The sequence below is a fragment of the Arachis ipaensis genome, chromosome B4 (assembly GCF_059453495.1).
Source record: "Arachis ipaensis isolate K30076 ecotype BB chromosome B4, ASM5945349v1, whole genome shotgun sequence".
NCBI lineage: Eukaryota > Viridiplantae > Streptophyta > Magnoliopsida > Fabales > Fabaceae > Arachis > Arachis ipaensis.
Genome location: NC_142439.1, coordinates 8597667 through 8621165, shown reverse-complemented (window position 1 = coordinate 8621165; position 23499 = coordinate 8597667). Strand labels below are relative to the sequence as shown.

Sequence of the window (23499 nt, the reverse complement as noted above, 5' to 3'; positions counted from 1 at the left end):
ATCTAAATACTAATTAAGAGCTTTCCTTAGTTAAAAAAATTTCTAAAATTAACGTAACTCTTTTAATATTTGAAAATATTTTTAATTTAAAAATTTAAAAAATATTATAAAAATATAAAAAATTTTAATTCTAATTTTAATAACACTTGTAAAAATTATATAACCATTGTCCTGTAATAATAGTCATGTGATAGTGATATGTAATCTCATTAAGTAGCAGCTACTAATTTATGTGTGTGTTTTTTTTAATTTAATTTTCTCTCTCTACAAATCCATCAGGTTTTATGTTAGCCCAAAGTGGCGATATCCTCAAACAATACAATGGGCTAGAAGCCCATGTTTTGATTCATACATTTTAGGGTCTTCTTACCTAGCAATTTCCTTAAGCGTTGACCAAAAAGAAAAAAAGCAATTTGCTTAAGCAAAAAGTTTATAATATCTACTAATGAAAATTTTTGATACCTTTATAATTAACATATTTAACAATTAGATACTACTTGAGGGAAAATTCCGGTGTATATGCATTTTTTTTTGAAAGAAGAGATTTTCATTCAACAAACTTGGCCTAAAATATTGAAAGAGGCTAGATTACAAATTTGTAATGGAGTCTCTTTCAATCACACTAAATTTAGTTTGGTAAGAGTTAATTTGGCTAATGTATATGAAAAGTTTGATAATAAATAGCTAAGTTATAATACATACATCTGTGAAGGAGTTAAGAGAAATAATAACGAACTAAACACGCTAATGGAAAAAATAATAAAAAGAAGTTACATGCATATTTTTAATAAAAAAAAAGAATAAGTATATTTATTATTTATTACTAGTATAATAACCGTAGCTTGTTAAGCCATCTGTGATTCTCTCAATTAACTAGAATAAAAAAAAAGAGAAAACGGGGGTAATACAAACACGTTACATTACATTCTGTTTTTGAATTTTTTTTTCTGTCCGTGCGTTTAGGGGTGTCAAAAATTCGTAGGAGACGAGAATTTTCATGGAGACCGCCCCAAATAAAATCTCGATGACAGAAAATTTTTTCTACGGAGATGGAGATAGAGGATAAAATTCCTCCGAAATAGGTGCGAGGACTCGAACGGAGATCCCTGTTCCCATCTCCATATTTCCCACAATCCCAAATATCTTAAATGACTTAAACACCCTTAGTAATTTATTTTTTACTCTAAATTTTTAGTCATTTCATCTTCCATATATATATATATATATCGAAAATTTGAAAACCTACCCGCTACCCAGTCACCCTCACCCTCCTCGCGAAGACGCGAAACCACTCCCCCCCCCCTTTTGCGTTCTCTCCGTCTCTTTGCACCCAGCCAGCCACCTCCGAACACCTCCCTCGCGGCCTCGCCACTATCCGTTTCAGCCGTTCCACTCACCGCGTCATCACCGCACCGTGCCGTTCCCCCTCTTTCTTCGCCAACGTTGCTGCTTCGTTGAGTCCGTTCAACTCCTGCACCGCCGCCGTCTTGCATTGTTACTCCGCGGCTCTACTCTTCTTTTCACCTGCGTCTCTCACCTCTTCGGCCGTTTCTCCCTTATCCCTGGTAAGATTCACTGTTCTCCTCTTTTCTGCTTGGATTTTGGCATTTTACTTCATTAATTTGAATGCATGCTAATTAATAATTATTTTCTGAAAATGTAATTTTTCATACTTTAAAATTATGTTTTTTTTTTCATGAATTTGATTTTGATTTTGATTTTTTGATGTTGGTGGTTGTTGTTTTTGTTAATGAATGCGGTTCTGAACTTCTGATTTTGTTGGCTGTCTGTTTATGATCTTAGCAGTTCTCTCTTTCTGTCATGCTGTGTTCATGCCATTCCTTCTATGCAATACAAAAAACTTGTGTGGTTTATATTAAATCATTCCTCCTGTGTTCTGTTTATAATCTTGGCCCTGTTTTATTTATCATTACTAATGTCATTTTTTTAATTATTACAAATATGTAATAAATAAATACATAACATATTGGTATTGGCATCTCATACCAAATTAAAAGGACTTATGCTTGGTTGACATTCTGCAATTTGTGTATTTGGGTATCACATGCATATTCTCAAAGCCATCAGCATCACAAGTCTGTACTGTGAGGATGCTTAATAGTTATAGTTTAAAACAGATTAATTTAATTAAATTTATATAAGTATATGATGTGAGCATACCATACATGGAGTTCTATATATGTTTTCCTACTTACTTTTAAGTTTCAGCTTTCAAGTTTCAACTCATATGCAATGTTTGTACTGTATTGTTAGTAAATTAACTTTTTCAGCAATTCAAATAGAGAAGAAAGAAATAATGGTTCCATGAAATCCTCCTTTGTAGTGTTGGCGTTAATTACATGGCAGTACCGTTGCAAACTTGTGTGATTCAAGATCATCCACTCTCACTCCTTTTTATTTATACTTGTTTAGAATTATACAGGCCCTGTTTTGCTTTTTATTTTTGTTTTCTGAATTTTTTCTTTGTATATGAAGTTGAGCTAGAATCTAATTTAGTGTTTCTGTGTTAAATTTTGCTGTTTATGTACAGGAAGGATAGTTTTAACTCAACTCCTAGTGAAAATAATAATGAGATAGAACCAACTCAAGGTGATGAGGGTTAAGCAATTGAAGCACATCTCCAAGAAACACAAGAGGAAGGACAAGAAGAAACAAAAGAGGGAGGACAAGAAGTTAGCCAAAGCATGCAATAATGTTTTGTAGTTTGTATTTTGATTTTTTTTTACTATAATTTTCATATAAATGTTAAACATAGGGAGATGGGGAATGGGGCCCCGCGGAGAACACGGGGAATGCGGGAAACGGGGATGGGGACAATTATCCCCCCATGGCGGGGATCGGGGCGGTGGCGGGGATTAATTCTGGGGGCGGGGACGGGGAGCAGGGAGGCATCCCCCGCCCCGCCCCGCCCCATTGACATCCCTACGTGCGTTTCACTTCAACCCGTCCCCTCCTCTTCCTTCTTGAAAACCCTAAATCCCATCCTCCTCTTCGTTCTCTCCTCGATGACCCACTCCATTCTTGTGGTCGATATCATCGCTTGCTATTGACGCTTCGTTTGCTTCTCTCACCGAGTAGTTTGATGCCCCAGTTCCCGAAGAACATCTCTCTAAACCCCGATTTGAAAACCCTAACCAACCGAGCTAGGCGGATTATTCGTCTAGGAGAACGGTTCTGGCGTTGGCGACGGCGATGGTGAGTTTCAGCCGGGGAGATGCTCGCGATGATGATTGACTACGATCTCTGTAATACGCTTAGGGAAGTGAACAGCTTTGGTGATACATGTTCGGTTGCGATCTCAACCGTCGCTATCCTCGTGCAAGTATTCTGCTGATCTCTTTGTTTGTCTGGTTCTGTATGTTTAAAGTCGGTGATTTAGGGTTTCCTTTGTGGGTTGGTGGTCTTTGATTTGGGGTTTGGTCAAGGAGGGTTCAGCTGTAACTCTCTGTCGCCACCCCTCTCTCTACTTGAAACCCTAACTGGTGAAGGCGCTTTGTCTCTCTCATACTCCCAATCCCCATCTCTTCAACCCTGTTTTCCAACTTCTAATTCGTATTTCACTTTTATCTTGGCCAGTTTCTTCGTTGTTGGAACCACTAAAACGAGGTATTCACAAACGGAACCTGATCGAAAGGGCCGAAACCAGATCAAGCTGAGGATTCTCATAGCAGTGGTGAAGCTCTTAAGAATCATATGTTTATTAGCTATTTTTATAATATATTCTGTTGTATTTTGATTCATTTGTGTCTTCATAATTTTTTGGCATCTTGATTAGTTGGTTATATGTAAAAAAATATTCCTTTCCTTTTTTATGATGGGTTTTCTCTATTTTGTGTTTAGAGATCCAAAATCCTGTGAGTCACGCAATCCAATGTGCTCGAAGCCTACACCCGCCTCCGAAAAGTCGCGAAGTAACCCTTCGTTACCTATTTCCTTCATTTCTTTATTCTAATTTTTATCTAATTGAATTCATTTTTTGATGTGTTTCAGTGCGTTGATATAGGAGTTTTGAAATTGGGAATCTGCTTGGGCTATAGATGCTTGGTATGCCATTGTTTATGATATTCGGCTTCTTGCTGAGAATGTATCGATTCTCATTTCATTCGTTTTCTTCTAGAAGTTTTTTGTGAGGTTTTGTGCCATTGTAGTCTGATAGAGAGTTTGCTTCAAATGGGAAATTTCTGGAGAAATTGAAAGGAGCTGGTTTGTTTCTTATAAAACTATTTGGTGTTCTTGCGGTATGTATTCTTCTACCTAATGGTTATTGTTTCTACATTTGGTTCATGAAAGTGAGGTTTTTTTGAAAGGAGGATTTAGCTACTTTCTTTATAATAATAGCATTTTGTGTAAAGAAATTGGAAATAACTTCGCAAATTTCAATTCTGAAGTAACAGAGGCTATAATGTTATAGAAACCTTTTATATTTATAAATTATAATCATAATCACAAGTAGGATTATCTATTGTAAGACCTTGGTAAATGCTTTTTGTGGATGAGAGCACTGTGAATTTATGTTTGTAATATATTCTGTTGTATTCTGATTCATTTGTGTCTTCATAATTTTTTGGCATCTTGATTAGTTGGTTATATGTAAATAGTATATATATAGCTGGTGAATGAGTAAGGTTTTGGGCACTATAAGTTAGGAGAGAGCAAACACTCACTTAGGCTAATAAATCATGCAGATGACATGACCCAACCAGATTAATTTGGATAACACCGAACTCAACTTGATTTAACTTTTTATTGTAGTTTCATTCTCTTCTTCAAGGTACCACCCTCTGCTGAATTGCTGATCACTTCGATCTCTGTTCTCATTATTTAGGTATCACCAGCCATGACTGCAGCAGCTTCAGGAGAAATCGCTCGAACTGTTGTCGGCATCTTAGGTCTCTCTCAAGTACTCTAATTAATTAGTTACTTCAATTGTATCTACTATATCATCATTGATCTTAATTACTTTCTTTTGTCTTGCCTAGAAAACAATTTCTGCCTTCCTGTTCTTGTCCCCAGTGTAAGTTTGATATATTTCGCCTTCATTCTTAACTATCCCTTTTTATGAGGCCATATTTTTGTCATTTTTTATCTGCATCTGATCTTCCTAGAGTAAAAAGGAAACAAGTGTCTTAATTAGGATGATGCAAAATACTTAATTAATAAGTATTGCTTGTGCTGTTCTATCATTGGGTTTTAAGATTTAACGGGTTTCATTGATATTTAATTTGATTGTATGGTAATTAGCTAATTTTAGGTACTTAATTACTTTGGTTAGATAAAGATAACTCTTTATTTACTTCACTTCAAGAATAGAGTCTTTCTCAGATACGGTTGGTACAACTACAAGTTACTTCTAAGTCTTTAAGATTACTTACTATATATATTCATTTTTAATCATTTAATTTGATTCCCCTAGATTCTAAAGTTTGCTTTTAAGAATAAAGCGCACAATTTTATTTATTGATGACAGATTGACATTAGATTTCTGGAGATTTACATGTGCTTATCGCGCTATAATTTATATTTTATAAAATAAGATTAAGAATGATCACATTTTTTTAAAAAAATTACATACAATTAATTTTATGTAAAATTGATGGTTGAAAATCGTTAAACGGTAATTTATTGTTAAATATATTAAATTATTTAAGATTCATTATTAATTTTTGTCTTAAAACAAAAATATTCATTTTTCTTTCGTGTTTTTTTCGATCTGTTTTTGCTTCCCTGGTTGAAGTGCGAAAAATTGTCTTGATTTCCGCATGGATTGTTGCAAGTTGCTATGATATTCCTTCCCTTTTTTATGATGGGTTTTCTCTATTTTGTGTTTCAGAGAGATCCAAAATCTTGAGTCATGCAATCTAATGTGCTCGAAGCCTACACCAGCCTTCAAAAAAGTCTTGAAGTAATCCTTCCTTACCTATTCCCTTCATTTCTTTATTCTAATTATTCTAATTTTTATCTTATTGAAAGGAGCTGGTTTGTTTCTTATAAAACTATTTGGTGTTCTTGTGGGGTAACATTTTATTTCATCCCCCCTCCCCCCGATTTGCACACAAAGGAATTGAGAGGCAACTTTGGTTTTGTTGCCTTTTTTTTTTTTCAGTTACCTGTTCTTCAATTGTGCAGCAGTTTTTGGGTTCAAAGATAACATACCTTTGGGTAAGTTTAAGTAAGACCACTGCTTGCTTATTTTTTATATAAATTATTCTTTTGTTTTCTTGTGTGTGGGTTTATAATTTTTACCTTTTTATGATATGTGAAAATTTATAGGTGTGTAAAAATAAGTTAATGTATTTATAGGATGCAATTGTATTCACTGGTTTATTTTTTTTCTGGTTTTCTGATTTTATGGTATTTTATCTTCTTGATTATTTACTTTCTGAATACATATTTTGTTTACCTCTCCTATGAAATAAAATTAGTAAGAAACTTATGGTTATTTGTTTCTCTCTTTTATTTATTTCTTTTTTCCTTTTGTTTTCTTGGGTGTTGAACTAAATAATTAATAAATGTTGCTGTTTTGTCTTTTTTCACCATTTGCTTCAGATTGGAGCGATTTATCTCTTATATTTCTAACTGTTGAATTATGCCTTTTTATGCATTCAATTTCTAACAGTGGAAAATTCTTTAAAAATTTGTATGGTGTAATTTCAACCGCTGAGTTCCTTTATTTTATTCTGTTGTTTCTCAGATCTTTTGGTTTTTATTTTCTTGGGTACTTATTTTATCAATGCATTTTTTGTTTCCCTCTATTCTAACGTGTTATGAGTGATAGGCGTGATGGATGATGATTTGCTTTTGATGGTCCGCTCTGGTTTTGCAGTGGCGGCGGTGCCAGTGCTAGGTATGACTCTTCATTCATATTACTCTGTTTTTTGTTATTTTTCATTTTATTTTTTACCTCTGTGCCTTATTATTTATATATAGGTGTGCATCACTTGATTTTTATTTGGAACCTGTTTAAAATACTTTCTCACTTTTTAAGAGGTCTTGGTTTTTCTCTTTTTTTGAAATAGGCCAATAAGATTATAATAGATCAAGTCCTTTAAGCTATTGTGGAGCTAATGAAAATTAAATGTGATTATTATGTTGAAATTATGCCATTTAAATATTTTGTTTGGTTTAGAGAATGTATCCATTAATGCTGTGAAAAAAACAAAAGAAGTTTACTGAATGAGGAAAATAGTAGGCTTATATTAAGAATTGTTGGATATTAAGTTTGTTTTTCTAATTTCCTTTTGTTGTCGCGCAAGGGGTACGAGATTGAAACCATTCTTTTTAGATGTCATCATATGTTGTTACTAAGATTTAGAATGTTGATTTATATAATTGTTTGATAGATATTTAGCATTGCATAAGGGATCAATTAATGTTACTACTTTGTATTGTAATCATGTCAATGTACTAATTTGATCAGAAAATGTCCATTGATTGGGGAAAAAAGAGATTTCTAGATTTTTTTTTTCTCCTCTCATTAAACACCATAAAACGGTATATGGTATTCTTACTGAGTGTGCTACTATAAGTTATGTTACGTATTTATCACATGCCATTACCAAAAAGGCAGAAGATGAAATTTATAGGGAGAAGGTAAGGTACATTATTTAGTTGTTTGAATAAATAAATTCTGTTGTGTGTTTATCACATGCCATTTAGTTGTTTGAATTGGGTAGTACTTATTTAGTCACATGACATGCTTTCAAATTGAAGGCAATTCCTAACTAAATACATACCATGAAACTGAATGCCTTTAAGCTAGGGATGTTATTGCAATTGAGTTAAAGAATTGAAATTTTATTTGTTCGTTTTGATTTTTTATTTGTTTTTTGGAGGTTATTTGTGGAGCTGAAAATACTAAAATATCTCCAATTACATGACGAGCTTCTAAATTTTTTAATTTTATATTCTTTCCATTCCAAGATCTCAAATGTCTTTTTGTTCTTTTTTGGTGTATTATTTGGAGCTTTTATTTTTTTTTCGTCTTCTTTATTTCTTTATTTAATTATACCTGATTCTATGTGAATGATTTCTTTATACTAAGCATCTTCACTGTATTGTTATCTGTCTCAAGAGAGCTTTTCATTTCATTTTCTCCTTATACTATGCATCTTGACTGTTATTTTTCATTGGTTGGCTAGTATTCTGTTGTGGACTTGTGGTAACTACTTCATCACTTGAAATTGTTTGTATATATTTTTAGTAGGCAGCATGATTCGGTTAGAGATGAGTGAATAAATGCAGCGGCATACGGGGAGCAAATTGATAGGATTGCCAGCTTACTGATTCTCAGGTTTGTGAATGTAGCTTTGGAGCTTAATTTGTTAAACATTTTTACATGAATCTCCCATTTTTTCCTTTCCTGCTTCTTCTCCAATTAATACAGTAAAAATGTTTGTGAAAGTGGATCTGATCAGGTCAGTGAATTTCATTTAAAAATGCAATGGTGGTGAAAAAAATCTAAAGTTGTTTCGCAACTATAGGACTTCTTTTAATTTAAAAAATTACTAAGATTTATAAACTAGGAAAGGATATGCTGTCTTTCAGAATTTTAAAATCACAAATTAGTCATTTTACACAAAATTCATGCATATAAAGGGGAGGACTAATATGCTGACTTTTATTTGATATTTTCTATTTCTTTATGGTTATTTCTTTGTTATTTTTTGTGGGTCTTACTCTCTTTTATTTAATTCTCTCTCTCTTTGATTGAATCTTTTATTTTTAGTTTTATGTCTCTATTGGGGTAAATAATGGAGTTGTTATTTCTACATGATATCCATGTTGATTTTATAGGTATCATAAACATTTTTTTTATTTTTGTTGTTCTGAATTTTTGGACAGAAAAGATTTGAGAGTGAAATTTTGCTTTGTGCCTTTTTTATTTTTTTCATATTAAAATTATTTGTTGTTAGTAACCAGATTTCATTTGTATAAAATTAGTAAGAATTTGAGGTACATGTTGATTTGACAAGTATCATAACATTTGATTTCATTTTTCTTTTTCTGAAATTTTGGGCACACATGAATTGAGAGTCAATTTTAGTTTTTTGCATTTTTTTAATTCTGATTAAAGCTACGTGTCGTAGCCATATTTGATTAGTATAATAAGCGCTACTGTTGTGAATGTGGTAACTGACATACGCTTAATATACATAATTGTACACCACTTGAGTTTTACTTTATGCTATTTATATACTTTTTTTTTTCCTAACTCACCTGTTCTTTAATTGTGGAAATTGTGGAGCAGCTCTTGGCTTGGGAGAAAAGGCTTTTTGGGCAAGTTAAGTTATACTACTACTAGCTTATTTTTATATGAAATTTAAGGCATTAAATATTTATATTTTGGTGTGTCGTATGCTATTTGGTGATGTTTGTGTGTTGTCAGGTTTGCTGGGGACTAAGAAAGGAATGAGTGTCTTCAAAGACAATGAGAAAGATGGGAAGTGAAAAGGTGTCAAAAGACCCTAAGGTGTCAAAAGACCCTAATAAACCAAAGAGGCAATTTATGGTTTCTTCGTTTAGTGCGAAAGGGTAAATAATTCTTCAGTCTTTACTTCCGTTGTAGTATGCTAATTCCGAATGCATCTTACTGATTGTTTTATGTTTTATTGTGCATGATGCATCTAACTTTGATTCTTTTAATTAAAAAAATTACCAAGGTTTAAAAACTAAGAAAGGATAAGCTGTTTTTCAGAATTTTAAAATCACAAATTAGTCATTTTGTACAGAATTTATGCATACACAGAGGAGGATTAATATTTGGCCTTTATTTGATATCTTCTATATCTTTAAAGTTATTTCTTTGTTATTTTTTGTGGGCCTTATTCTGTTTTGTTAACTTTTTCATTTCTTTAATGAATGATCTATTTTTTTTGTTTTTGCGGGATAAATACTCGGAATTGTTATTTTATAAGTATTGTAAACATTTTTCTTTTTCTGATTTTTGAAGTGAAAGGAATTCATACTTAGATTTATATTTTTGTCTTTTTATTTTTTTCTTCAAATTAAAATTTTGTTTTTTAACTTAGTAACTGAATTTCATTTGTATAATTAACACTATTGTGAATTTTATAATATGCTGCCTTTTATTTAATATCTTCTCTCTCTTTAGGGTTATTTCTTTGTTTTTTATTGCCTTACTCTCTTTTGTTTATTTCTTTATTTCTAAATTGAATGATCCATTTTCTTCTTTTCTGCTTGGGATGGTTATTAATATATGAGCTCTATGTTGGTTTTATAATTATCATGCACATTTTTTATTTTCTGATTTTTTGTATTGAAAAGAATTTATAGTCATGTTTAGATTTTTGTCCTTTTTTTTTCTATTGAAGATTGTTATTTGTATGAGGTCCATGTTAATTTTACAATTATCAAACATTTTTGTGATTTTTATTCTTTTGAAATTTTGTACACAAAGGAATTGAGAGTCAAATATAGTTCTTTCCTTTATTTTTTTAATTATGATTAACACTGATTATGTTTTTTTTGTGTTTTTTAATGTTTATTTTTAGAGAATTTTTGAAACATTTTACAAGTGATACATTTTTATGCATTTAATTTCAAAAAGTTTATGTCTTAAAGAAGTGGAATATTCTATATTTTATTATTTTTTTAAAATCAAATTAGTAAAAAGGTTATCTTTACATGTTACTCTCTTTTGTTTATTTCTTTAATTCTCGATTGAATCTTTCATGTATTTTTGTTTTCTGTTTCTGTGGGGTAAATAATATGAGTTGTTATTTCTATATGATGCCCAGGTTGATTTTATAGGTATTATAAACATTTTTTCAATACAACTATTTGCTTATTTTTATATAAATTATTTTTGTGTGTTTTTTTAAGCGGGTTTATAATCTTTATTTTTTCTTATGTATGAAAGCTCATAGGTGTGTAAAAAATAAGTTAATAAATTTATTTTTGATTTTTTATATTCTTGATTAGTTACTTTATAAATACATATTTTGTTTCTATCATTATTGGAATAAAATTAGTAAGTAGTTTATGCTTATTTGTTACTCTCTTTTGTTTATCTTTTAATTTCTTGTTTGTATATTTTATTGTTTTCCTTTTAACATAATTTTTTAAGTTTATTGATGCCCTATCTCTTGAAAATTTAGTTAAATAATAATTAGCTTGTGTGTATCTTCATTGGAATATGATTTTTTTTTCATCGGAAATCTAATTATCCAGGAAGCCTGGTAAAATCATGATATTTAAACAAAAATGCTCATTACCTAAGCCTGCCATCCCCTAGATTTATGCATAGGCTTTTTGGTTTTGATTCTTGCTTTTATTCTTATCCTGGCCTTATGTTATTTTTGTTCTCTTCCTCTTCTCTCTTCTCTCCCTCTATCTATGCATTAGGTTAGGGTTTAGAGGGAGCCGTCTTGATTTACGTGTTATTTTTCACACCTCTTTGTTGTATTTCTCTCCTAATATTAGGTTAGGATATAGGGTTTCAAGTCTGTCCTTCTCATTCTTTGATCTCAGCAGTTGCTATATTTTATATTTGCGGTATTTTTTTCCAAATATTAAGTTAGGATATAGGATTTATAGCAGTTTCACTATTTTATTCCATTTTGCCCCTTTTTTTTAAGGGTCCATTTAAATTCAAACTATTCTCTTGTGTGCTATAATAGTATCCTCTCAAGAGAAAGTCTGTTTATGCGGTGAGAAACAAGTTAAATGAATTATATCATTTTAAAAATTTATGTGATGAAGTTCATGAAAGTTAGGAGGTGAATTTTGTTAAATTATATTTCTATAAGGTATTGACTTTTATTTTTGGATTCTTTTGACTACGGTTATTTGTAATTATCTCTATAATTTGATTTCAATTTTCATGTATTTTTTAAAATTAGGAGTATGTGGTTAGTCTTAAACAATGCTTTCTTGAGAAAAGAGGAGCATCTCTTCTTGAAGAGGTTGAGAAGATCTTTGATGTTGAAATTTAATGAATTTGAGAGTCATAGCTCTGGAGATGATTCTGCATGTTAAATGAGATGGCTGTCTATGTCAGTTAACTAGAGCTACTGATTAGGATTAATAGGGCATTAAATATTTTGGTGGTGTCCATGTAAGCATTTCATATTTTTGGTTGTGATGTAGGAGATGTGTGGATTAGGATATTTTTCATCTTCTGTATGGAATACTTTGTGCATTTTTATTGGGCTTATTTTTCATGTAATTGGTTAAGTGTTAGGGTGTGGACACAATATCATTAGTCGCTTAGTAAATTAATTGTGCAGTCCTTCATGTTTGTAATTCAGTTATTTCTTTGAAAAGTGTCTTTTAACATCATAAATGAGCTACTCCACTTTATTGAATTTCAAAGAAATAACTGAATTACAAACATGAAGGATTGCACAATTAATTTGCTAGCGACTAATGATATTGTGTCCACGCCTTAACACTTAATCAATTACATAAGAAATAAGCTCAATAAAAATGTATAAAGCATTCCATACAGAAGATGAAAACATCTTAATCCACACATCTCCAACATCACAACTCAAAATATGAAATACTTACATGGACACAACCAAAATATTTAATGCCCTGTTAGTCTTAATCAATAGCTCTAGTTAACTGGCATGGGCAGTCATCTCATTAACATGCAGATTCATCTCCAGAGACATGAGACTTATAAGATTTATCAAATTCCAGCATCAAGAATCTTCTCAATGGAAGAGGTTCCTCTTTTTGTTTAAGACCAACCACATACTCCTAATTTTAAAAAATGCATGAAAATTGAAACCAAATTATAGAGATAATTACAAATGATCGTAGTCAAAAAAATCCAAAAATAAAAGTCAATACCCTTTCAAAAAAATAATTTAACAATACTCATCTCCTAACTTTCATGAACTTCATCACATAAATTTTTAGAATGATCTAATTCACTTGACTTGTCTCTCACCGCATGAACAGACTTTCTCTTGAGAGGACACTATTATAGCGCACAAGAGAATAGTTTGAATTTAAACGGGCCTTAAACAAAATGGAATAAAACAGTAAAAACTGCTATAAATCCTATATCCTAACTTAATATTAGGAGAGAAATACCGCAAATATAAAATAGAGCAACGGCTGAGATCGAAGAATGAGAAGGACAGATTTAAAACCCTATACCCTAACCTAATATTAGGAGAGAAATATACCAAAGAGGTGTGAAAATAACACGTAAATCAAGACGGCTCCCTCTAAACCCTATCCTAATGCATAGATAAAGAGAGAAGAGGAAGAGAACAAAAACATGAGGTCAGTATAAGGATAAAAACAAGAATAAAAACAAAAAAAAATCCTATGCATAAATCTAGGGGATGGCAGGCTTAGGTAATGAGCACACCTTTTTGTTTAAATATCATGATTTTAGCAAGCTTCCTATATAATTAGATTTTCGATGAAAAAAATATTATTTTCCAATGAAGATACACACAAGCTAATTATTTATTTAACTAAATTTTCAAGAGATAGGGCATCAATAAACTTGAAAAATTATGTTAAAAGAAAAACAATAAATATACAATCAAGAAATTAAGAGATAAACAAAAGAAAGTAACAAATAAGGGTAAACTACTTACTAATTTTATTCCAATAACGAGAAAAACAAAATATGTATTTATAAAGTAACTAATCGAGAAGAAAATTAGGGTTTAGTGGGAGTACGTACTCTGTACAATTTTGAAAATCGAAGATGAGCGCTGGAGTGAGCGGGGAAGAGACTTTGAGGGTGAAACACGGTGAGGCAGCCGATAATGTCGGCGGAAGAGATAAGGGGGAGAGTGGGGGAGGGATTGCATCAGGGGAAAAGGAGGATCATATTTCGGGAGGGGTTTCTAAACCTTTGAAGGTTTCTTTCAGGGACAAAGTTGTGGGTTCTAAGATTGCTAAAGCTTTTTCACTTGTTGAAACTTTATCGGGAGATAACATTGCGGTAGTTTCTGGGAAGCAAGGAGATCTCTTGCCACCGAGTGTCACGTTTACCCAAGAAGCTAAGAATTGCTTGGCAGAACCTTATAAGGATGCTATAGTAATTAAGGTGCTAGGTAAACATTATAGCTACACTACATTGTCTCATAAACTCCGAACGGTATGGAGGATTAAGGGAGGTTTTGGTTTATTGGACGTGGGATTTGACTACTTTCTTGTGAAGTTTGATGTAGCTGAGGAGCGAGAAAAAGTTCTCTTAGGAGGTCCATGGATGATCGAGGGAAATTATGTGGCTGTGAAGCCTTGGGATCAAGAGTTTAGATCAAGTGAAAACTGTTTTGGAGAAACTTTAGTGTGGATTAGAATTTCTGGATTACCAATCTGGTGCTACCAAGAAGATGCAATGCTCCGTGTTGCGGCTGCAGTTGGCATTCCCGTTAAGGTTGATTTGGCAACAAAATTAGCTGAAAGAGGACGATATGCTCGAGCATGTGTTCAGATAGATTTAGGATTGCCAGTGACTAAGAAGATTCTTGTTGAAGGTGTTGAATATGAGGTTGAATATGAAAGTCTTCACCTTATTTGTGGCTCCTGTCTCAAGTTTGGTCATGATATGAAGGTGTGCAAGACTGACAGCAATGCAGGAGGAGGAACTAATGCCAAGGTGATCAGCGATGTAGCAAAGCAGCCAGAAAGCTCAAATTCAAAAAATCCAGTACATGTAGAAAAGGCAAGTTTTCATTTTGGCAAGAATCTTGGAGATGAGACTGTAAAAGTTACTGTCCCGGATTTGGTGGAGAGTGATTTGCATGCTGTTCATGTAGACCATGCACAACATGAGGATTTGGAAGGTTGGACTCAAGTGATTAGGAAAGGAAAGTATAAAATGGGTCAAAAGCCTTCTCTTAGCACCCATCAGGTCCAACCAAAAGTAAAGAAGACTCCTAACAAGACTACCAATACTTGGACAAGGCCTAATCACCAACGTACAACACATGCTACTGGATCCAAAGCAAAATTAAGCAGGGGCATCAATATTGGAAACCGGTTAGTGTGGCTTCTTCAGGGACCCGGCACAATGTTCATCATCAGCAGCAAGGTGAGACAACAAATGGCACTGTGCGAAAGCGTCCTTGCCCAAACTCTTTGCAGAATTCACCAGTAGATAAGGATGGAGCATCGACGGCGGGTATAGTGCAAGTTTCGACGGAGAAAATTGGGCTGCAACTTGAGAGTCCATTAAAGGCAGGATCGTCGAAGACAGGGACATCATGTTGAGTCTCGGGTTTGTTATTGGAGCTCCCTTTTTGCTATTTTTATGGATAGTTTCAATATCATAGCCTGGAATGTGAGGGGTGCGTCTAACAAGATGGCCTGTGTGCATTGCAAAAATTTGGTGAGAATATATAAACCATCTTTCTTCTTTCTCTTTGAGACTCATACCATGTTTAATAATTTGAAGAATTTTTGGGATAAGTTGGGTTTTCATTGTGTTGGTATTGAGGAAGCAGTAGGACACAGGGGTGGCATTTGGTTTCTATCTTCTATTGCTAATGCTTCTTGTGTGGTTATTGATCAAATTGACCAATGTATCACAGTGAAAGTGAGTGTGGGTAACTTAGTTTGGCTTTGTAGTGCAGTATATGGGAGTCCTCAATTCGAAAAAAGATGTATGCTTTGGGATCATTTGCGTTCTATTAATTCAGGCCATAATAGACCATGGATGGCAGTTGGTGATTTTAATGAGATTGTGGCACCAGATGAGAGTACAGGTGCTTATTTTTCTTCTCACAGAGCTAGTCTATTAGCTACTACTCTAGATGACTGTGAGCTCTTTGATCTTAAAGTGACTGGTAGGAGATATACTTGGTATAGAGCAGTTCAGGCTGGCAAGGACTTGGCTAAAAGGTTGGATAGAGCTATAGTTAATGAGGCGTGGATGACAATGTTTCCTGAGGGTTATTCTGAAATTCTTAGCAGGCTTCATTCTGATCATTGTCCTATTTTAGTTCGTTGTCATGGTAGCCCCAGAGTGAAAGGTTCACGTCCTTTTAGGTTCCAAGCTGCGTGGGCAACACATCCTTCTTATAAACATGTTATTAGTAAGGCTTGGAATCAAGAGTTTGGAGGCGTTACCGAAAGGCTTAAGATGGTTCAACAGGCTTCTTTGGACTTCAACTCAAAGATTTTTGGAAATATTTTTGTGCAAAAAAATAAGCTGGAATATCAGATTGATCAGATTCAACGGCGTTTAGAGGTTACCGATGTGTTATCTCTGAGAATTAAAGAAGCTGAACTGAGGGAAGATTACAATAGGCTTTTATTGCAAGAGGAACTTTTTTGGTACCAAAAATCTAGAGAGCAGTGGGTCAAGTATGGGGATAGAAACACTAAATTCTTTCATCTTCAGACTTTGGTGCGTAGAAACCATAATAGAGTACATGGATTATATGTTAAAGATGGGTCTTGGTCTACTGATCCAGATATTCTCCAGGAAGAAGCCCTCTCTTTTTATAAGAATCTCTTTGGTACAACGGAAGAGGTTGAGGTTGATTGTTTAGGGGATGTTCCGATGCCCACTCTAAGCACTGAGGCTTGTGCTAGGTTAATTGACCCTGTCTCTTTTGCGGAAGTCAAGTCAGCAGTATTCAGTATGAGCCCTTTTAAGGCTCCTGGTCCAGATGGCTTTCAAGCTTATTTTTTTAAAGAATATTGGGAGATAGTAGGCACTGAGATTTGGAATATTGTCCGGAGCGCTTTTTTGGGAGAGTTCTTAAATCCTAGCATCATGGAAACTCTGATTGTGCTTATTCCTAAAATTGATAACCCTACCTTTATGAAGGATTTCAGGCCTATTAGCTTGTGTAATGTTGTTTATAAAATTATCACCAAAGTATTGACTAACCGACTTCGGCCTTTTCTTCCAGATATTGTTAGTCCTTTACAAGGAGGTTTTATTCCAGGTCGTGGTGCTCCTGATAATATTATTGTGGCCCAAGAAATTCTGAATTTCATGAAGCACACAAAATCCAAGAAAGGTACTCTTGCTTTTAAAATTGATCTTGAAAAAGCTTATGATAGGGTGGATTGGAAGTTTTTGGAGAGTACTCTCATTGCTTTTGGTTTTCCTATCATCACTGTTAATTTGATTATGACTTGTGTCCGTGCATCATCTCTTTCTATTATGTGGAATGGGAATAGATTGGATAGTTTTGCTCCTAGAAGGGGGCTTAGACAGGGCGATCCAATGTCTCCTTACTTATTTGTGCTTTGTATGGAAAGACTTGCTTGCTATATATCTCATAAGGTGGTTGAGGGTGTGTGGAAACCAGTTTCTGTCACTAGGGGTGGCCCAAAATTTTCTCATTTGATGTTTGCAGATGATCTCTTACTCTTCTGTCAGGCTACAAAGAGTCAGGTCCAAATGGTCATGCATTCTCTTAACATTTTTTGCAAGGCATCTGGCATGAAAGTGAATCTTGAAAAGTCTAAAGCTTTTTGTTCTAAAAATGTGACTGCTCGTAGAAGAGATATTTTTACTAGTGTTTCTTCAATACGTTTTGCTTTGGACTTAGGAAGATATCTTGGAGTTAACCTTAATCATTCCCGTATCAGTAGGGCTTCTTTTCATTCGGTGATTGAAAAGGTGAGGGGAAGATTAGCTAATTGGAAAGGAAGGCTTCTAAATAAAGCAGGGAGACTTTGTTTGATCAATTCTGTTGCAGCATCCATTCCTGTCTATCATATGCAAGTATCTTTTTTTCCAAATTGGGTTTGCGATAAATTATCTTCTATGATGAGACAGTTCCTTTGGAAGGGTCAAGTTGATGGTAAAGGTCTTTCTCTTGTTAATTGGAGGACCGTGATCACTCCAAAAAAATTTGGTGGCCTGGGTGTTAGAGATCCTGCGTGTGTTAATATATCTTTACTTGGTAAATTGGTGTGGCAACTTTTTTATTGTCAGGACAAGCCTTGGGTTGCTCTATTGAGGGCGAAGTATCTGAGGAATGAGGGAGTTTTAGATGGCCCTGTCCCTTGCAATGCTTCTCATGTTTGGAAGAGTATCTCAAAGGCTTTTGGTGCTCTTAAGGATGCCTTCTCTTGGTGCGTTGGGTCACTTGATCAATCTTTTTGGTTTGACAATTGGAGTATTGAGGGCCCAATTGCTCAAGATGTCCCTTTTGTACATATATCTGACTCTGATTTAACTATTAGAGACGTTTGGAAAGATGGTCAATGGAATCTCCATGATATTTTCTCTACCATTCCAGAAGATGTCAAACAGCGTTTGAATGCTTATAATCCGGATTTGAATGCTGGAGAGAGTTCGGGTTGGTCGTGGGGTGTGGCATCTTCTAGACTTTACTCAGCTAGGAGTGGGTACAGTTGGCTAGCCAAAAGAAAGTTTGACTGGAATGAGCATGATAATTGGTTGTGGGTATGGCGACTGCATATTCCTGAGAAGTACAAGTTCTTGATTTGGCTCAGTCTTCATAATGCTATTCCTACGGCAGAGTTTCGTTTGGGTCGTGGTTTAGCTTTATCTAGCACCGTCAGAATGGTTCTGAATCAATTCTTCATTGTCTTCGGGAGTGCCCTAGTGCCAAGGAGGTCTGGAACCTTTTAGGCCTGTATTCAAATAACTCGAATTTACATGATTGGCTCTACAGAGGTGCAAGGAGTGAAAATGTTTTTCTTTTCTTTTCGACCATCTGGTGGATTTGGAGAAGCAGGAATCAGGACTTATTTAATATAGATGATTCATGGAGTGCTAGTAAAGTGGTGAGTTTGATTCGTAGTTCAGTAAGGGAGTTTCACACTATTTTTGCTATGCATCAATCTCTGTCTCCTCCTTCACTTTGTTTGCATTGGGTTCCACCTCCAGTTTATTCTGTTAAATTGAATTGTGATGCTAGTTGGTTTGCTCCTTCTGGCTATGCTGGTTTTGGTTGTATCATTCGCAATCCTGATGGATGTTGGTTGAAAGGTTGCACTGGGAAAGTCGAAGTGTGCAGTGTTCTTTTTGCTGAATTGTATGCAATTTGGAGAGGTTTACTTCTTGCTTGGGAGAGTGGATTTCGTGAGGTTATTTGTGAAACAAACTGTTTAGAAGCTCTTTTCTTGGTAAACCAAAGAATGCTTGGTAAGGATATTCCGGAATGGGATTTGGCAAAGCATATACAGGAGGTTATGAATTGGAATTGGAGAGTCTCTATTCTTTTAATTCAGAGGACTGCAAATAGTGTTGCAGATTGTATGGCTAAAGCAGCTGCTTCTGTCGCGGACATTCACTCAAATTGGAGCCAACCATGGAGTGAGCTTCAACATCTAATAGATTTAGATATGACCCTAGCCAATTAATTTGGTTTTGTATCTTTTTTTTTCTTTCTTTTCTATTTAGTCACCAAAAAAAAAAAGTAACTAATCAATAATATAGAAAATCAAAAATAAATTTATTAACTTATTTTTTACACACCTATGAGCTTTCATATATAAGAAAAAATAAAGATTATAAACCCACTTAAAAGAACACAAAAATAATTTATATAAAAATAAGCAAGTAGTTGTATTGAAAAAATGCTTATAATACCTATAAAATCAATATGGACATCATATAGAAATAACAACTCCTATTATTTACTCCCACAGAAACATGAAAGATTCAATCAAGGATTAAAGAAATAAACAAAAGAGAGTAACATAATAAGGATAACCTTCTTACTAATTTGATTTTAAAAAATATGGCAACGAAATATAGAATATTCCACTTTTTTAACACAGAAGCTTTTTGAAATTAAATGTCTAAAAATGTATCACTTATAAAAATGTATTAAAAATTCTCTAAAAATAAACATTAAAAAACACAAAAAATATAATCAGTGTTAATTAGAATTAAAAAAATGAAGAAAGGAAAATTATATTTGACTCTCAATTTCTTTGTGTACAAAATTTTAAAAGAAGAAAAATGGTAAAAGTGTTGATGATAATTGTAAAACCAACATAGACCTCGTACAAATAACAATCCCCATTAGAAAAAAAAAAAGCAAAAATCTAAACCTTCCGTACAAAAAATAAAAAAAAATGTTCATCATACTTATAAAACCAACATAAACCTCATATATTAATAATAATTTCGAACATTTACTCCTACAGAAACAAAAAAGAAAATGGATCAAGAAATAAACAAAAGAGAATAAGGTAACAAAAACAAAGAAATTACTCTAAAGAGAGAGGAGATATCAAATAAAAGCTAATATATTATGAAATTCACAACAACAGTGTTAATTATACAAATGAATTTCGGTTATCAAGTTAAAAAACAAAATTTCAGTTAGAAGAAAAAAATAAAATGGCAAAAATATAAATCTAAGTATGAATTCCTTCCACTGCAAAAATCAGAAAAAGAAAAATGTTTATGATACTTATAAAATTAACATAGAATTCCGAGTATTTACCCTACAGAGACAAAAAACAGATCATTCAATGAAAAAGTAAACAAAACAGAATAAGACCCACAAAAAATAACAAAAAAAATCCTAAAGATACAGAAGATATCAAATAAAGATCAAGATATTTGTCGTATGCATGAATTCTGTATAAAATGACTAATGTGTAATTTTAAAATTCTAAAAAACAGTTTATCCTTTCTTAATTTTTAAACCTTGGTAATTTTGTTAATTAAAAAAATCAAAGCAAGATGCATCATGCACAATAAAGCATAAGACAACTAGCAAGCTGCATTCAAAATTAGCATGCTATAGTGAAAAAAATAAAAAAGTAAAGACTGAAAAATGATTTACCCTTTCGCATTAAACGAAGAAACCACTAAGTTGCCTCTTTGGTTTATTAGGGTCTTTTGACACCTTTTCACTTCTCATCTTTCCCATTACCTTTGAAGACATTCATTCCTTTCTTAGTCCCATCAAACCTGACAACACACAAACATCACCAAATAGCACACGACACATCCAAATATAAATATTTAATGCTTTAAATTTCATATAAAAATAAGTAAGTAATAGTATAATTTAGCTTTTATAAGCGTATATCAGTTACCACATTCACAGCAGCGCTTATTATACTTGTCAAATCAACCTGGGCTTCAAATTTGTTGAGTTAAGAAATTAACTAAATTAATTAATGATGACAAACATTATTTTTGAGCTAAATAAATAATTAGTGTTGATTAATTATATCTACTTATTAACTAATTGTTTATTGTTGCAGGCCAAATGTTAATAGCCCAAATGGAATAAAAAGCATTCAGCAAAGAATATTGGGCTGAAAGCAAAATATAGAGCCCAAGCAAAATCAAAGGAAGAAACCAAAGAAATTAAATCGGGCCATACATACTAATACCCAATCCAAGCCCGAACCGGTTTCAGAATTGAAATTTCCTCTCTCCTGCTTAACCAAAAGCAACGTTCTTCTTTCTTCTAATCAAGTCACATCAAGATTTCAGAAAAAGCAAGAAAGAGAAAGAGAAGAAAAGCTTCTTCCATAAGCCATTAACCAAAGAAGCAAGAGAGAGAGAGTTGAAGCTTGAAGCACAGAAGCTAAAACAGAAATCCCAAGCTAAATCAAGCTTAAGAAAGGTAATCCATCTCATCTTGCATGCATCAAATCTTCATCCCTTCTTTCCAACTCTCTGCACTACCCGAAAATGGCTTTGAAGGAAAAGTTGGTCTCTGCCCTATTCTGCTTCACATCTACGGTCACAAGTGATACTTGGGGACCAAGTAGTTTATCAATGGCTAAGATCAAGTTGACCACAAGAAGAGTTCTATTGTTACTGTTTTGTGGCTTTCGGTCAAGTTGGAAGAGTCAGAAGCAAAGGTTCTACTTTGATGTTTGAGAAGAAAAAGTAAGCTTGTGGGTTGGTGAAGCTCAAGGCTCAAGGTGTTGACCTTGGAAGAAGAACTCAGCCACATACAAGGAGATATAAGAAGTTTGCTGTTCATTCAGAAACCAAGGAGAGAAAACCAGTGAATAGAGGTTATTGTTCTGAGAGAGCTCTTTGAAGAAGTTCAACTAACTGGACAGTGTAACCTAATCAAAGGTGCATTCCGCCAGTATGAAGAACTGAATCAGAGGCTTGCTAATCTGGTTTTTCGCATAGCAAAGAGGCTGTTGATGAAGTCAATCTCCTTCATGTTTTACTGATTGTAATGTACTTTTCTAAGCTTATCTTTCTGTAATTTCTTGAGAGAAAAGGCATTGTGAGAAAGCTTGAGAAAAAGCCATGAGTGGAAAAAGGCTGAGATATACACTTGAGAGAAAAGCCTAGAGTTATTTTCTGATTTCTTTAGGTTGATTAAGTGTCTTGTATCTAGTATCTGAATGGTATCCCTTTCTTAGTTGGGTTAGCACTAAGAGGTATAGTTAGGTATTAGCATAGCCAATGTCAAGTTAGGTTAGAACTTGAGTGTGAAAGGATTGGGTCAATCCTGTGTTATTGGTGTATGTAATACTGTTTACTATAGTGAAATTCTTCCACAGTTGTGGAGGAGACTGGATGTAGGTTGCATAGCACAAGGCAACCGAACCAGGATACATGCTGGTGTTAGCTTTTCTCTTCTCTGCTGTGTTCTGTTTTCTGATATTCATGAGACAAAAATAAATTGTCTCATAAATTTCCGCTGCTAAGTTAAAACAGAATCAGAATTGCAAATCTGTTTTAAAAGGGTAACAACAGTAATTAAAAAGGAAGGCATAGATTCAACCCCCCCTTCTCTAAGCCTACCACAACCTTCAATTGGTATCAGAGCTAAGGTCTCAAGAATCAAGCTTAACCGCTTGGAGCAAAGATCCAATGGCGAACAATCTGGGCACAACCACAATTGCCTACACCCTCACTGAAGGCCAGTCAAACAACCGGCCACCTTTCTTTAATGGAAAGAACTACTCCTACTGGAAAGAAAGGATAAGGATCTTCATCCAATCCATTGACTACAACTTATGGAAGATCGTTGTGAGTGGTCCCAAGATCCCAACAAAAACAAGTGCTGATGGAGTGGTGACTCCGAAAGAAGAAGCTGAATGGAATGAAGATGACAAGAAGAAGATAGAGCTGAACGCTAAAGCAATCAACCTTCTTCACTGTGCTATCAGCTTTGAAGAGTACCGGAAGGTGTCTAGATGCAAGACAGCCAAAGAAATCTGGGAAAAACTCCAGGTTACACACGAAGGCACTAAACAAGTCAAAGAAACGAGGATTGATATGCTGCGAAAAGAGTATGAGATGTTTAGCATGAAGGATGGAGAAAGCATTGATGAAGCATTTGAGAGATTCTCAATCATAATCAACAACCTTGATGCTATGGGTACAAACTATGCAGAACAAACCTTGGTGAGAAAACTCCTTAGAAGCCTCACAAAAGAGTGGGAAAATACTGCCACTGTCCTAACCGAGAGTAACAACATAAGTCCCATAACCTATGATGAGCTGAGAGGAAAATTCCTTGCCTATGAAGCCACACACACAAACACAGACTCAAAAAAAAAGGGAATAGCCCTCAAGTCACAAATAGAACCAAAAGAGAGTGA

At 33.9% G+C, this 23499-nt stretch overlaps 1 protein-coding gene across 6 annotated transcripts; it reads left to right on the top strand.

Annotated features, from left to right (window-relative positions):
- The first annotated feature begins 1077 nt into the window (after positions 1-1077).
- On the top strand, positions 1078-22954 carry LOC107638747 (uncharacterized). Of its 6 annotated transcripts, none has more exons than XR_015880569.1 (14): positions 1078-1565; positions 2552-2723; positions 3598-3694; positions 3862-3932; positions 4012-4065; positions 4170-4259; positions 4847-4910; positions 5001-5035; positions 5852-5923; positions 6125-6180; positions 6797-6865; positions 8225-8311; positions 9269-9552; positions 21181-22954. XR_015880569.1 is itself a non-coding variant. In XM_088483064.1 (13 exons), the coding sequence occupies exons 12-13, from the start codon at positions 9449-9451 to the stop codon at positions 15116-15118; spliced, it is 1338 nt and encodes a 445-aa protein (XP_088339190.1). In that variant the 5' UTR covers positions 1078-1565; positions 2552-3694; positions 3862-3932; positions 4012-4065; positions 4170-4259; positions 4847-4910; positions 5001-5035; positions 5852-5923; positions 6125-6180; positions 6797-6865; positions 8222-8311; positions 9269-9448; the 3' UTR covers positions 15119-15151. The 6 variants fall into 6 exon arrangements, 1 of the variants encoding a protein (XP_088339190.1); XR_002360617.2 differs by having other exon boundaries at positions 2552-3343; XR_001619854.3 differs by having other exon boundaries at positions 2552-3503; positions 8222-8311.
- The last annotated feature ends 545 nt before the right edge of the window (positions 22955-23499 follow it).